A 13,806-nucleotide genomic window follows, 5' to 3' on the forward strand; every position below is an offset into this window, starting at 1 on the left:
GGGTGTGCGTGTGAGGGGAAGGTACCGCCCACGACGTGGGGGGGGGGGCAATTGAAGAGCCAGAAAGAGCCAGCTACGGCTCCTTGTAAAGTGGCTGAGCATCCGCAAAGAGCAGGCTGGTCCATAAACGCTCCTGCCTCCCACTGTCCAGCTGCTGCTGAGTTCTCGGGGTGGAGCGCTGTTGGGTTGGGGTGTGCGGGTTAGATGCTTGCCAGCTGCACTTCGGGGCATAAAGGAGGGAGGAGCCCTTTAAGAAAGGCTGTTCTCCCTTCCCCCAACCTAGGCTGACCAACTGGCCAAACATTGGTCACCCCTGCTGGGGCAGACAGAGTGTTCCAGACAATAGCATAGACCCCTTCTTTCCCCTTGCCACCCCCCACTCCGAAGTCAAAACTGCTAGGTTCTAGTCTGAGGTCTATTGCAAGGCTTTAACCTTGTGTCCAAAAGTCAATAACCTCTTGGTCTGTTTCCTCATCCTGTTAAATGAAAAGGCTTGCAGAAGAATCTTGCTCGATGCACACAACTTTATGGGATATTATAGCCTGGTTAGACCCCTCTACATCCTCTGCCCCCCATCACTCTTTTTGTTGTTTTTTGGGGCACACAGCTAGTAAGTGTCAAGTGTCTGAGGCTGGATTTGAACTCAGGTACTCCTGAATCCAAGGCCAGTGCTTAATCCAATGTGCCACCTAGCTGCCCCGCCCCCATCACTCTTAACAGGGGCCCAGTAGGCTAAAGAAAACAATTGTTAGCCACAGTAAAGGTGCCCCAGCTGAAAGTTTCTTCCACCAGGGGTTCTGGGTGTCTTACCTTTGCTGTCCCCCACCCCTCACTTGGGAAGCAGGCAGAAGCTGAGGGGACAAGCCCAGCCAGTTTGGGGTCCTCCTCCCATTGATTCCTCTGTCTTGCCTTATTTCTGGACTGCCTAGGGTTGAGTCTTCTGGGGGCTCTTGTCCCTCTTGGAGAGGGTAGGGTAGGGTCCCTAAAGGACTGGACTGGGGGCAGCTAGGTGGCGCAATGGATAAAGCACTAGCCCAGGATTCAGGAGGACCTGAGTTCAAATCCAGCCTCAGACACTTGACACTAGCTGTGTGACCCTGGGCAAGTCACTTAACCCCCATTGTCCTGAGGGGAAAATAAAAGAAAGGACTGGACTGGTGCCTGGTCATGGAGTGCTCTCTCCCTTTCTCTGAGATTGAAACATCAAACCTGTCTCAAGCAATGTTCTGCCCTGGAGCTGAGGCTGTAGACACATACCTGGGAAGGGACATCTCCAGACTTAGGTTTCAAGGCGGAGGGAGTGAAGGGCATACCACAGCTGCTAATCCCCTGGCTGAGACCAGGACCCAGTATCCCCTTCCAAGAAAGGTGGGGCCTGCCCTCACCTCGGGCGACTGTTAATTCCCTAACCAAACAGCTGGCACTGCCTGGCCCCCCATAGTGCCAGCTAATCCTGCTCCTGTGTCCTGCGGTGCTCAGCTATCCGAGTGCTTGCGGCATAGGGAAATGGCCATCCATTCCCATGCCCCTTGACCTTTGTCATGTTCAGGAGGGAGAGGGAGGGAAGGAGAGAATGAGAGGGAGAGAGATGGAGGGAGGGACAGTCTGGGGTGGGGCCTGGAGGAGGAGCATCAAAAAACGACTTGGTTCCTAGCCAAAGGTGCTGGAGGAAGGGGGAGGGGTTCCCTATTCTTCTGATTCCCAGGGACAAGGCAGGTCCTATGCCTGGGAGGGGCTGGGAACATTGTAGTCTGCCCTGCCTAGCTAAGGGGCTGAGGCCCGATGTTTCCCACTGTCTGTGTCATGTCTGTCCCTTTCTGTCCTTTCCCACAGTTACCACCCCTTCTTTCTCGCTGAATTTCTTCAAAACCAAGAACAGCCTCTCCCCATCTCCATTCTTGAGCTCTTCCATACTCCACAGGCCTACAGATACTGTCACATTTCAAAAAGGTGTCTTAGGAGTTACAATGTGCTTTCCTCACAAGAGCCCTTCTAGAGTATTGTTGTTGTTTGTCCTTTGTTCTCAAAGAAGACCGTGACATCAGGGTGATGTCATGACCTGCAGTGAACTGGATTCAAGGGAGGAAGGGAGCACTGTGCAAGGTCATCAACCGCACTCTCTCCTCCAGAGCCACCTGGGTCCAGTGACAAGATATATATCAGGAGGACTGAAGATGGCCCAAGATGTTTAAAGCAATCGGGGTTAAGTGACTTGCCCAAGGTCACACAGCTAGCAAGTGTCTGAGGTGAGATTTTTAACTCAGGTCCTCCCAACTTTAGGGCCAGTGCTCTGTCTACTGAGCCACCTAGCTGCCCCTAGGGTACTATTAGGAGAGGGAGCATAAAGGGCTTGGGAGCCAGAAGCCCCTGGGTTCAAATTCTGTCGTTCAGCCTGTCTCAGGTTGTAAAATACATGTAATGTCACAGGGTGCTGGGAATCAGATGAGGCCTGTAAAGTGCCCAGTTTACAGATGAGGAAACCAAGGCTTGCAGTGACTGTTCCCAGGTCACACAACCAGTAAAAAACGAGGGTTTGCTCTGAAAGTTGAAGATCCTGCCCCTCCAGCTGTGTCTCCTACATCCCCTCCTCCATAACCTGTGCCCACTTACCGGGACCTCTGCCTCTATTGCCTCCCCACCCAGACACCAACTAAGCAGCCAGACATGGTTCTTAGAGATCATATTTATTGGGAGTGGGGGAGAGAAGTTATTGGACTGGAGGCAGGGCAGGGAGGGAACGTGGTCACTCAGTCAGTGCTGGGGGCCAGGCAGCAGGGTCCTGAGGGGCCAGATAGCAGCCTGGAGCCCCTGACACAGAGGCAGGCTGCCTGAGCAGCCTAACTGAATTTGGATTTCTCCCCCCCCACCCCAACCTGGCCCTTCTCAGCTCCCTGCCCCCAGGGAGAAAGAAATAAATACCTTCCTTTCCCTGCCCCTGCCTCCTTTCCTCCCCCAAACCAGCAGCTTCCCCTGGGAGCCATCAGGAACACCTGTGCAAACTGCCCTAGAGGCAGAGGACAGTTCCAGGGAAATGCATGGCAGAAGGAACCAGGGCCAAGGCTGGGCCATCGACCTTCCTGGGCTATTGAGCGCTGGGTGGTTTGTAGGGCTCCAACAGGAGGCTGGAGAAGGTGTTGACCTTGTCAGCCCCTCGTACTTCATGGGGCAGCAGCGGCAGCTTCACAATGTGGAAGTCTTCATAGAGGTCCTCCATCTGAGGGGGCCACATGGTGAGGTCAGAGCTCAACCCTGGGGAGGTCAGGGGTCAGCCCCCGGGTAAGTGAGGGTGGTGAGGGCAGGGGGAGGGGAGGTCCCAGGTCAGTGGCTGGGAGTGAAGGGGGCGGGGTGAGGAGGGGACATTTGGGCAGACCCACCTGGTCGAGGTATTTGGACTGTATCTTGTGCCGGGCCTCGCACATCTTGCAAGGCTTCTCGGGCTCGGGGAATACCAGCTGGTTGACAATTATGTTGTGGGTGTCTATCTTACACTTGGCCAACTCCTGGATGAGCCTTTCAGTCTCATACAGGGACAGAAACTCAGCAATGCAGACACAAATAAAGGTTGTCTGTTCCTGGGGGAGAAGAAAAACCAAGTTTTGTGTCATTTTCACAATAGGAGCCCCTCAGCTTTTCTTTTATTTTTTCAGGATCCTCTGTGTGTGTGTGTGTGTGTGTGTGTGTGTGTGTGTGTGTGTGTGTGTGCGCGCGCGCGCTCGTGTGCTCACTCATGCTCAAATGAGTGTATATCCCCAATTACATGTAAAAACAAATTCTAACATTCAGTTTTTGAAATTTTGAATTCCAAATCTTCTCCCTCCCTTCCTCCGGTACCCCCTTCTCAGAGACCCCAGAATTTGAGACTTTTCAAACTGCCCAAGACCCAGCCGAGAATTCTGCACCCAGTAAGTGATTCAAGACGGGGACAAGGACAGGGACAGGGATTGGGGCTGGGACTTCATGGCTATAAGGAAGTCCTTCTATGGATGCAGGTTGGTGCTTACATTCAGGAAGAGCAGAATAAAGCTCACAGATGAATATGCTATTAGAGACAAGAGAAGCCCAGGGAGAACATCTTGTCAGATAATCACAGTTTCAGGCCTGGGCCTACTTCAAACCTCTCACTGGACAGACGGATAAGAAACCAAGATTGGGGGCCCAAGGTCACAGGACTAGACTGCAGTCTGTAAACTCGATTGAGGGCGTCTTTAATAACAGGATGCCCACCTTCACCAATACCCCCAGGCCTGAAGGTCTTCTCCCTTCATTTCAATCGTTTGCTCCTTTCAAGACCAGATCAGACTGCTGCTTTCCTGAGCTCTCCCTCAGCCAACAGCCCAAACGATTTCTCCCTCTCTGAACCTTCCTATAGGACTTTGGCCCCATTGTATTTGTTTGTGGACACCCTGAGACCCCCTTCTTAGACTGTACACAACCTGAGGGCAGGGACAACAGCATCACTTCTCATCTTTCTGCAGCACCCAGCACAGTATATGCTGACTAAGCCATTTGCTGAACTGAATTGATCAGATCCAGTGCCCAGTGCTGCAGGGGGCCTTACAGGCCTGGTGGGACAACATGTTCATTTTACAGATAAGGAAGTTGAGGACCAGGGACCTGCCCAAGGTCACAAAGGTTCTAAGCAGCAGAAGTGGGGCTGGATCCCTGGGGCCTTGGACTCTAGAACAAGAATTCTTTCCTTTGGACCCCGCTGCCTCCCTTGATCAGAGCAGAAGCATTTCATAGCACCTGCCGGACCCTGCTAAAGGGATCTCAGTGCTCCTCTGGGGTGTGGGCCCCTGCCGTCCTCACCGGATCTTTAAACTGCTCGCTGACCGACCGGATGACAGGCAGGGTTTCCTCAAGCTTGGAGGCCAGCTGGTCAGCATTCATGTCACCCAGGCCCAGCATGTTGCACATCTAAGATGACATGGCAGGGGGTGTGGGGGGGTGTTACTGCCACTTAGCCATCTCCCTGGGGTTACCCACCACTTGCCTGTGCCCCCGACACATCACCTCCCTCCATCCCTCTGCACCACCCCGCCCCCGCCCCAGATGAGTCCCCTTCCTGCCTGTGAAATGAAGGGGCTGATTTGGTTCTTGATCTGCATAAGGCGGCCCAGGCCCCGCTCCACAATGGTGGGGAAATTGAGCAACCGAAGTGTGTGACCAGTAGGGGCCGTGTCAAACACAACCACCGAGAAGTTCATCCCTTTCACCAGCCTGTTGGAGAGGAGCCAGAGAAAGCCTATGAGATGGAGCTAGCCAGCCATGCCCTGCCGCCCGTTGCCACCAGGCTGGCCCCGCCGCTCACCTCATGACCTCTGCGTAGCTCATGGCCTCATCAATACCGGGGAAGGCACTCATGGCCTCCTGCATCATTTTTTTGCCCATGCTCAACATATTGTCCTCCTCAAAGAACTCGTCAGGCAGTTCTGCCACCCCCAGGCTGGGGTCAATCTCCTGCAGAAGACACAGGGCATGATAAAAATCGCTTTCTTTAGGTAGCTTTTGACACACATCATCTCACTGGGCCCTTGAAGGGGCAAGAGCACTGAGTCTAGAGTCCAAGGCTCCAAGCCTAAATTCGGACTCCACCTACACTGCCGCTACAGACACCACCTCATGGGACGAGTCACTGCTGAGGCTCTGTGTGTCCGCCTCTGTAAAGTGAAGACAGGTGCCCCATCAGCATTAGAGCTATGATGCTGTCAAGAAGGGCCCTGGCCAGGAGATGCCATGATCCCCATTTTAGAGATGAGGACAGTGTAGACCCAAAGAGGAAGCGACCAGCCTTAGGTCACCCAGATAGAGCGGGGATTGGAGAACATGTTTTCTCTCCTGCTCAGGCCTAGGACAGGAAACCAGACATGGGGCTCTACTCATTGAGGAGGTGATGAGGCACCAAGGTTGGGGTAGGCCTTCTGAAAAAAGGGAAGGTCCAGGGCAGAAGGGTCAAACACAGCTTGTGGTCCACAATATTCCCAAGTATAGCCCAAAGCAGAGGGAAATATAATTTGGAAATATTTAACAAAATAAGAATACAATAAAACATAGATAATATTACATTTTAAAACTAAGTTAAAGGGGCAACTAGGTGGTGCAGTGGATAAAGCACCTGAGTGGATAAAGACCCGAGTTCAAATCTGGCCTCAGACACTTGACACTTATTAGCTGCATGACCTGACTTAACCCTCACTGACCCAGCAAAAAGGAAAAACAAAAAAAGGAAAAGTAAAAAAACTAAATTAACATGCGACCTGCAGGGATCCTTATGTATGGATAAGTGGCCCCCTTTCCTATTTGAATTTGACACCACTGGTCTAGGGCATAAAACCCACTCAAAGTCTATCTAGAAATGTGTGTCCCAAATTTGGCCTTCCTAGTGGCAGGAAAGATATGGGAATACAAATCTCATCCTATGGGAAAGGGCTCCTGAGAGTCTGGAGGAGACACTGAAGTGCAGGCAAGGGAAGACAGATATGGCAGAGGAAGTCTAGAGCCCAGAATTCTGTCTGAGGAGAGTGAGAATATCAGGAGGGCAGGGCAGATCCCAGCCTGGGGAGAGATGAGGTGGATATCAGGTGGGGGTGGGGAGCTGGGGTTGGCTATGTGGTAGAATGGAGCCTGGACACCAGGATGGGGGAAGACAAAACCCTGGCCAGGAGGGAGGGGAAAAGTTACAGTTGGGATAAAGGAGGGGGCTGGACTAAATTATCTCTCTGGATCCTTCCCCACTTGAGAGTTTAAGAATTCTGGTTTATCATTTACCACCTGTGTGACCTTAAACAAGTTGTTAAACATTTCAATTCCTTAATACGGAAAGGGGAGACACTGGATCTGGAGTTAGCTCCCTGCCCTGGAACCCTGGCTCTGTTATTTGGGCATGATCTCTCAGTCATCGTAAGTCACCCCAGCCTCAGTTTCCTTAGCTGACATCCCTTCCAGTTTGAAAACCCATGATTCCATCCCATCAAACCCACAATCTCTTCTACTGCTCTACACTCTCTTGACACTGGCATTGTGGCTAGACAGAGGAATGAGCTTCCTGCCTCTGGAAGCCTAGGGTCCATCCCAGAGCAGGTGGGAAGAAAGAGAGGAGGGACCTGGGTCCCTGGGCCTCACCTCCCCAGAGCACCTTCATAGGCAGTAGCTCATTCAGTCCTCAGAAGAACCCTGGGAGAAAGGCTGGGAAGGCCACAAGGAAGAGGGAGACCCTAAAGGCCAAGGAGGGGAGTAATTGTGTTCCAGGGACATGGCCAGCCTCCGGATTCCCAGACCAGAGCAGAGTCTGTGCAGTGGGCCCACTGCAGTCTTTTGAGCAGGGGAAAGATGGCATCTGGGCTTGTTTGGGGAAGGTCAGTCTGGCAATTTGTGCTGGCTCGGCTAGGGAAGGGAGAGAGCAGTCAGGATGTTGCTGCAGTAGCCCAGGCCTGAGGTAGGGATGAGGGCCTGACTATGTAACGAAAGGTCATCTCAGGACAAAGAATCGACAGCAGGAAGGTGCTGGGGGGAATCAGAGAACACAGGGAGCTTTCCAATCTGGCACTGTGGCTTGAGGAGACCCGAGTTCCTATTCTTTTGCTTCCATTGGGCTCTGCCCCCTCCTCCCCTTCCCTGAGCTGAGTCAGTGCCAGGACAAGTAGGATTTTCTCATTTAAGTCAGAGCTGCGAGTGCTCAGAAAGCATCTTGTCAAATCCTCTTTGCACGAGGGTTACACAGGGAGGCTCAGACACCAAGGGCCCCGTCACCCAGGGTCTTCTCCCCCCATGGTAACCTCAATGTCTATGAGGCAGATGAGCCCTTCCCAGGAATCCCAAGGACTCTCCAGCACTCACCATAGCAAAGAGGTTGTCATAACCCCTCACTTTGGTGGGGACTTTGGAGAACTTCTGGTCAAAGGCGTCAGAGATGTTGTGGGCTGGGTCCGTGGAGATGATGAGGACGCTCTCTCTCCCTTTGGACAGTTGTACTGCCAGGCTGCAGCTGGGCAGAGTGAGAGCCAGGGGAGCCAGCTGGAGAGGGCAGGAGGGGCACAGCTCCCCCCCTCCCCTTCCCAGCTCTGGTCCCAAACAGGCTAGGGATGAATAAGCTCCAGAGGGAAAAGCAAAGATTTGGAAGTACATGGAGCCCCTAGGAGTGGCAAGGTATGCAGGAGGAGAGATGTGCAGAACCTAGGGGAAAGGAATACAGATCCGACCCCACGGAGAGGGCCTGCGGCTCTGGGGAGCAGGTGGGACCCCAGGAGAAAGAAGGTGAGATCTGGAGAAAGTGTGTAGGGAAGGATGGGAAAGAGGCATTTTTCTCATGCATACATATGCACGTATGATTTCAGGAAAGGAAGGGTGGCTCTAGGAAAGGAAGGGTGGCCCTGGGAAAAAAAGCATGCGGGACCAGGAGCAGAGGAGTTATACACAGGAAAGGTTATGCGGGCCTCCGGGAAAGGTGAGACACCCAGAGGGTTATGTGTGGGACTCAGGGCAAATAGATACAGGGCCTGGGAAGGGGAGGGAGGGAGGACCTAGTGAAAGGAAGCCAGCACCCCAAGGCAAGGAATGCTGGTCCGCAGGTGAGGGTGCTCAGGGCCCTGAGAGGGAGGATATGCCTCCCCGGGAAAGAGAATGTGCCACTTGGGGTGAGGATGCCTGACACCCAGAAAGAAGCTGCACCCTGGGGCTGTCAGGCGGGGCACGGGGAGTGAAGGAGCCCCGGGGTGCGCCAGACCTCGAGAAAGAAGCTGGACTCGGGCCAGCAACTAGCTGGGTGTTCCGTTCCAGCTCCCCGCCCCCTTTTCTCTCCTTCCCTGGGTCTAGTCCTGGCACCGTCCGAAGCCCCCCACCCGCGGGAAGAGGGAGTGGTACGACCCATTCGTTCGTGACCTCCCTCCTCCCCCCACGGGTTGGTATGACTCTACCCTTTCCCACCACCTGCCGCTTCCCCCGTCCCCCGACCGCGGTGGTACAGCCCACCGGTCCCCATCCCCGTGGCCCCGTCCCCTACCGCCGTGGTACTTCCCACCCGCCCCCACCTGCAAGTGGTCTTGCCCACGCCACCCTTGCCCCCGACGAAGATCCACTTGAGGCTGCGCTGCTCGATGATGTTGCTGAGTGTAGGCTCCAGGGGCTCCACATCGGGTGCATCCTCGAACTCCTCTGACTCCAGCCCCCACCCGGCCACCCCAGCCGCCATCTTGGAACCGGCTCACGTGACCCGACGGCTCCACAAACTATGGGCGTTCTCTTCGGAGTGGGGGAATTATTGATGGGGCGTTGTTGTTGCAAGGTCGCCTCTCTGGAAGAAAGGGTGACTACGCCTAGCGGTATATTGAGTAAACTGTCAGAAACGAGAAACTCGGTTTAAGATTATGTGCACTCCTGCTGTGCGTGGAAGGATCCTCGGTCGGGTCGTTTCCTCCCCCTGGCTTTTCCCAGTAATAGTACTACCCATCCTGTCCCTCCTTTTCGGATTGGAGCCCATGTCTAGAATCTCCCGTTTGATTGGCTGGCAGCACCGAACGTTCCTCCTCCAACCGCCAACAGCCTATTTTAGAAGCCAACCTCGCCTTAGCAACCAGACAAACTCATCCACGCCGCTATATGCGGGGGCGGGCTTCTGGCTTTCCTCTGCTCAGCCTATAGGGTAAACCCATTGTCCCCTCCGGAGATGGGAGCAGAGCCCGACCGCCCTCTCTCATGATTGGCTATTCGCCGTCAGGTCTGTGTTCTGTTTAAAAATACACGCTCCAGGAGCAAAGGTCTTTGCCGAATCTCAGAGGAGCTCTGAATGGTGGTGAAAAGAGCTCTCTTTTCTGTGGTGCTTTCGGGGAGCGGCATGGCAGACCTAGAGACGTTTGGGTCCAATCCCCATATGAACACATTGGAGAAATAGGTGCAGAGAGACTTGTCCAAATTGACGCTGGTTGTTAGTAGTGGAGCGCGGAACTCGAACCCAGGCCCTCCAGCTCCAAGCACCGTTGTCTCCTTCCTCCAGCTTCCCCCAGAAGCAGGCTCCCCTGTGAGGGACCCAGGGCAAGTACTCAACTCATTTTAAAGATAAGGAAAGGGGACAGCTAGGTGGTGCAGTGGATAAAGTGCCGGCCCTGGATTCAGGAGTACCTGAGTTCAAATCTGGCCTCAGACACTTGACACTTACTAGCTGTGTGACCCTGGGCAAGTTACTTAATCCCCATTGCCCCGCAAAAAAAAAAATAAATAAATAAAATAAAGATAAGGAAAACTGACTTTCCAAAGATCACATGGCAACTAAATGGTAAAACCTGGACCCCTGGAAGAGCCCAACACTCCGGGGCACCCAGGCCAGCCCCAGACCTGTTCAAAAAAATAATTACCTCCACAATGTTCCAAACCATCCTCTGCACAGATGCTAAATAAATAGTCCTAAGAGCCCATCCATCCCCCTACTCAGAAAGCTTCAATAGCTCTTATTACTCCTAAGTTAAAATACTCAGTAGAGAAGCATTTATTAAGATCCTAGGTACCAGACCCTTATTAAGCACTTCCTGTGTGCCTAGACTGGGCACTGAGAATACAAAAGCAAAAATGAAGTAGTCATTGCCTCCAAGGGTCTTGCATTTTATCCGGGAAGGTAACTGTGCATGTCTGTGTATGCTAAATAAGTACTTTACATTAATTATATGTATATCTAAATATACATGTGTATATACATAAATATCCCTATAACCGATATATGTATATACACACATGTGTATATACCGTTTCTTCTAAAAGCTCAGGTCATGGGGCACGTTCCTGAGATAATATGTACTGTAAGAAATATATATATATGTAAACACATTCTTATTTGTTGCTCAGTCATTTCAGCCATGTCAGACTCTTCATCATGGAATTTGGGGTTTTCTTGCCAGATACTGGAATGGTTTGCCATTTCCTTCTCCAGTTAATTTTACAGATGAGGAATCTGAGACAAACAGAGTTAAGTGACTTTTCCAGGGTCACACAGATAGTAAATGTCTGAGGCTGGATTTAAACCCAGATCTTCCTGACTCCAACCCTATCACTCTACCTACTTTGCCACATAGCTGCCCAACCAAATACACAGATATGTATGTGTATAGAATGTGACCATGACCTCTCTTGGTGTATGTAGTATTTGTGTATATATATATACACATGCACACACACATGACATGTATGCATGTATATATGGAATTCAGCCCATGATATTGAAGAAGGGACTGGTTTCCAGACAGAGAGAAAAATACTGCAAAGGGTTTTAGCATGAAGGTACTAATATTTAATAAAGGTGTAAAGATAATGTGGAACCAGGTTGTAAAGGGCTTTAAATTCCAAACAGGGGAGTTTATATTTGCTCCAACAAGTAATAGGGAACCCCTAAAGTTTATTGAGCAGGGCATGGCATGATCAGACCCACACTTTGGGAGTGGAGGATGGATTGAAGGAGTTAGGAGAATTGAGGCAGGGAGATGTATATATAACCTCTAAGAGGCTATCACAATAGTCCAGGAGAAAGGGGGGTAGCCCTATGATTAGAGAGAAAGGGATGATGCCAACGAGATTTAGTGGCTGATTAGATATGAGAAGCTTCATATGTCACTCAGAAATGAAGGTCATTCACTGAGAGCTCTGGCTTCTCTTCTCATTTCACAACTTCCTGACATTATCCTTCATTCTGTCCTCTTTTCCCCTAGTCTGTGACAGTGAGGTGGCCCTTCTCCTTGCCAAGACAAAGTCATTTTCTTGTGCCCTTGATCCCATCTCTTCCTATCTGTTCCAGCAGATTGCAACCTCAGTCATTCCTTACCTGGCCCCATCTTCCCTCCCTTCCTATTAGCTTCTTCCTTACTGCCTTCATACAAGTCTAATTTTTTCCCATGATTAAAAACCCTCAGCCAACTCTACTGTTCCCTCAAGATATACCACCAAAAGCTGTCTACCTTCACTGCCTCTAATTGCTCTTATTGGACTCGACTTACGGGACTGAAACTGCTCTCTCCAAAGTCACCAGTAATCTCTTAGCTGTCAGATCTGATGGTCATTTTTCAGTCCTCATGCTTCTCCTATCTGCTTCATTTGACACTCATAACTATCTATCCCTCCTTGATACTCTCTCATCTTTCAGCTTTTTATTTCATTTTTTCCACTTACATGTAAAAATAGTTGTCAGCATTGATTTTTGTGAGATTTTGAGTTTCCAATTTTCTCCCTCCTCCCTCCCCTCCTCCATCTCTATGAAGCAAGCAATATGATAAAGGTTATATGGTACAATTATGTTAAAACATATTTCCACATTACTCATGTTGTGAAAGAAGAATCAGAACAAAAGGGAAAAACCACCAGAAAGAAAAAACAAAACCCCAAACAAACAAAAAAGTGAAAATCATATGCCTCAATCTGCATTCAGATCCATAATTTCTTTTTCTGGATGTGAAGAGCATTTTCCATCATGAATCTTTTGGAATTCCAAAAGATAATTATCTTCAATCATTGAATTGTTGAGAAGAGCTAAGTCTATCATTACTTGATCATTGCACATTATTGCTGTTACTATGTACATTGTTCTCTGGTTCTGCTCACTTCACTCAGCATCGGTTATATAAATCCAGTTTTTTCTTTTTTTATCATAAAAGTATTTTATTATTTTCCAGTTACATGTAAAAATAGTTTTCAACATTTGTTTTCATAAGATTTTTAGTTCCAAATTTTTCTCCCACCTTCCTCTCCCTTCACATTAACACATTTCTGCATTGGTCATGTAGTGAAAGAAGAATCAGAACAAAAGAAAAAAAACTCAGAAAAGAGAAAAACAAAAACAAAGTAGAAACAGTATGGTTCAATCTGCAGTCAGAATCCACAGTTTTTTTCTGGATGTGGAGAACATTTTCCATCATGAGTTCTTTGGAATTGTGTTGGGTCATTGCACTGCTGAGAAGAGTTAAGTCTATCACAGTTGATCATCACACAATGCTGCTGTTACTATGAACAATGTTCTCCTGGTTCTGCTCACTTCACTCAACATTAGTCCACTTAGTCTTTCCAGGTTTGTCTGAAATCTGCCTGCTCATCTTTTCTTACGGCACAATAGTATTCCATTACATTATTATACCACAACTTGTTCAGCCATTCCCAATTGATGGACATTCATTCCCTCGATTTCCAATGCTTTGCCACCACAAAGAGAGCAGCTATAAATATTTTTGTACATATGGGTCCTTTCCCCTTTTTTATGATCTCTTTGGGATACAGACCTAGTAGTGGTATTACTGGGCCAAAGGGTATGCACATTCCCATAGCCCTTTGGGTATAGTTCCAAATTGCCCTTCAGAATGGTTAGTCAGTCACAACACCACCAACAACAATGCATAGTGTTCCAATTTTTTCACAGCTTCTCCAACATTATTTTCCTTTTTTGTCATATTAGTAATCTGATAGGTGTGAGGTGGTACCTCAGAGTTGTTTTAATTGCATTTCTCTAACAGTGATTTAGAGAATTTTTTCATATGGCAATAGATAGCTTTGATTTCTTCATCTGAAAACTTCCTGTTCATATCCTTTGACCATTTCTCAATTGGGGAATGACTTGAATTTTTACCAATTTGATTTAGTTCCCTATATATTTTAGAAATGAGACCTGTAAAAATTGTTGACCATCTTTCTGCTTCCCTTCTAATTTTGGCTGCATTTCTTCTGTTTGTACAAAAATTTTTTAATTTAATGTAATCAAAATCATTTTGCATTTCATAATATTATCTATCTCTTGTTTTCTCAAAAATTGTTCCTCTCTCCATAGATCAAAGAGGTAAACTATTC

General features: G+C 49.5%; 1 protein-coding gene across 1 annotated transcript; it reads right to left on the minus strand.

Annotated features, from left to right (window-relative positions):
* Positions 1 to 2,665: 2,665 nt before the first annotated feature.
* GET3 (guided entry of tail-anchored proteins factor 3, ATPase) lies at positions 2,666 to 9,410 on the minus strand. Its single transcript, XM_043978634.1, has 7 exons — positions 9,027 to 9,410; positions 7,837 to 7,984; positions 5,312 to 5,460; positions 5,070 to 5,220; positions 4,810 to 4,917; positions 3,375 to 3,572; positions 2,666 to 3,214 (listed from the first exon to the last, which is right to left on the minus strand). Exons 1-7 carry the CDS (start codon positions 9,185 to 9,187, stop codon positions 3,083 to 3,085), a joined length of 1,047 nt encoding a protein of 348 aa, XP_043834569.1. The 5' UTR covers positions 9,188 to 9,410; the 3' UTR covers positions 2,666 to 3,082.
* Positions 9,411 to 13,806: the final 4,396 nt, after the last annotated feature.

Source organism: Dromiciops gliroides, chromosome 1 (assembly GCF_019393635.1).
Source record: "Dromiciops gliroides isolate mDroGli1 chromosome 1, mDroGli1.pri, whole genome shotgun sequence".
NCBI classification, from domain to species: Eukaryota; Metazoa; Chordata; class Mammalia; order Microbiotheria; family Microbiotheriidae; genus Dromiciops; species Dromiciops gliroides.

What these genes read in the sequence shown, in the direction of transcription:
- GET3 (XM_043978634.1), bottom strand. Translation starts at nt 9,187, where the DNA reads ATGGCGGCTGGGGTGGCCGGGTGGGGGCTGGAGTCAGAGGAGTTCGAG. An exon ending in GTGGGCAAGACCACTTGCAG is followed by an intron (nt 7,985 to 9,026) that starts GTGGGGGCGGGT and finishes CACTCTGCCCAG; the next exon opens with CTGCAGCCTGGCAGTACAAC. An exon ending in AGCTACGCAGAGGTCATGAG is followed by an intron (nt 5,221 to 5,311) that starts GTGAGCGGCGGG and finishes CCTCTCCAACAG; the next exon opens with GCTGGTGAAAGGGATGAACT.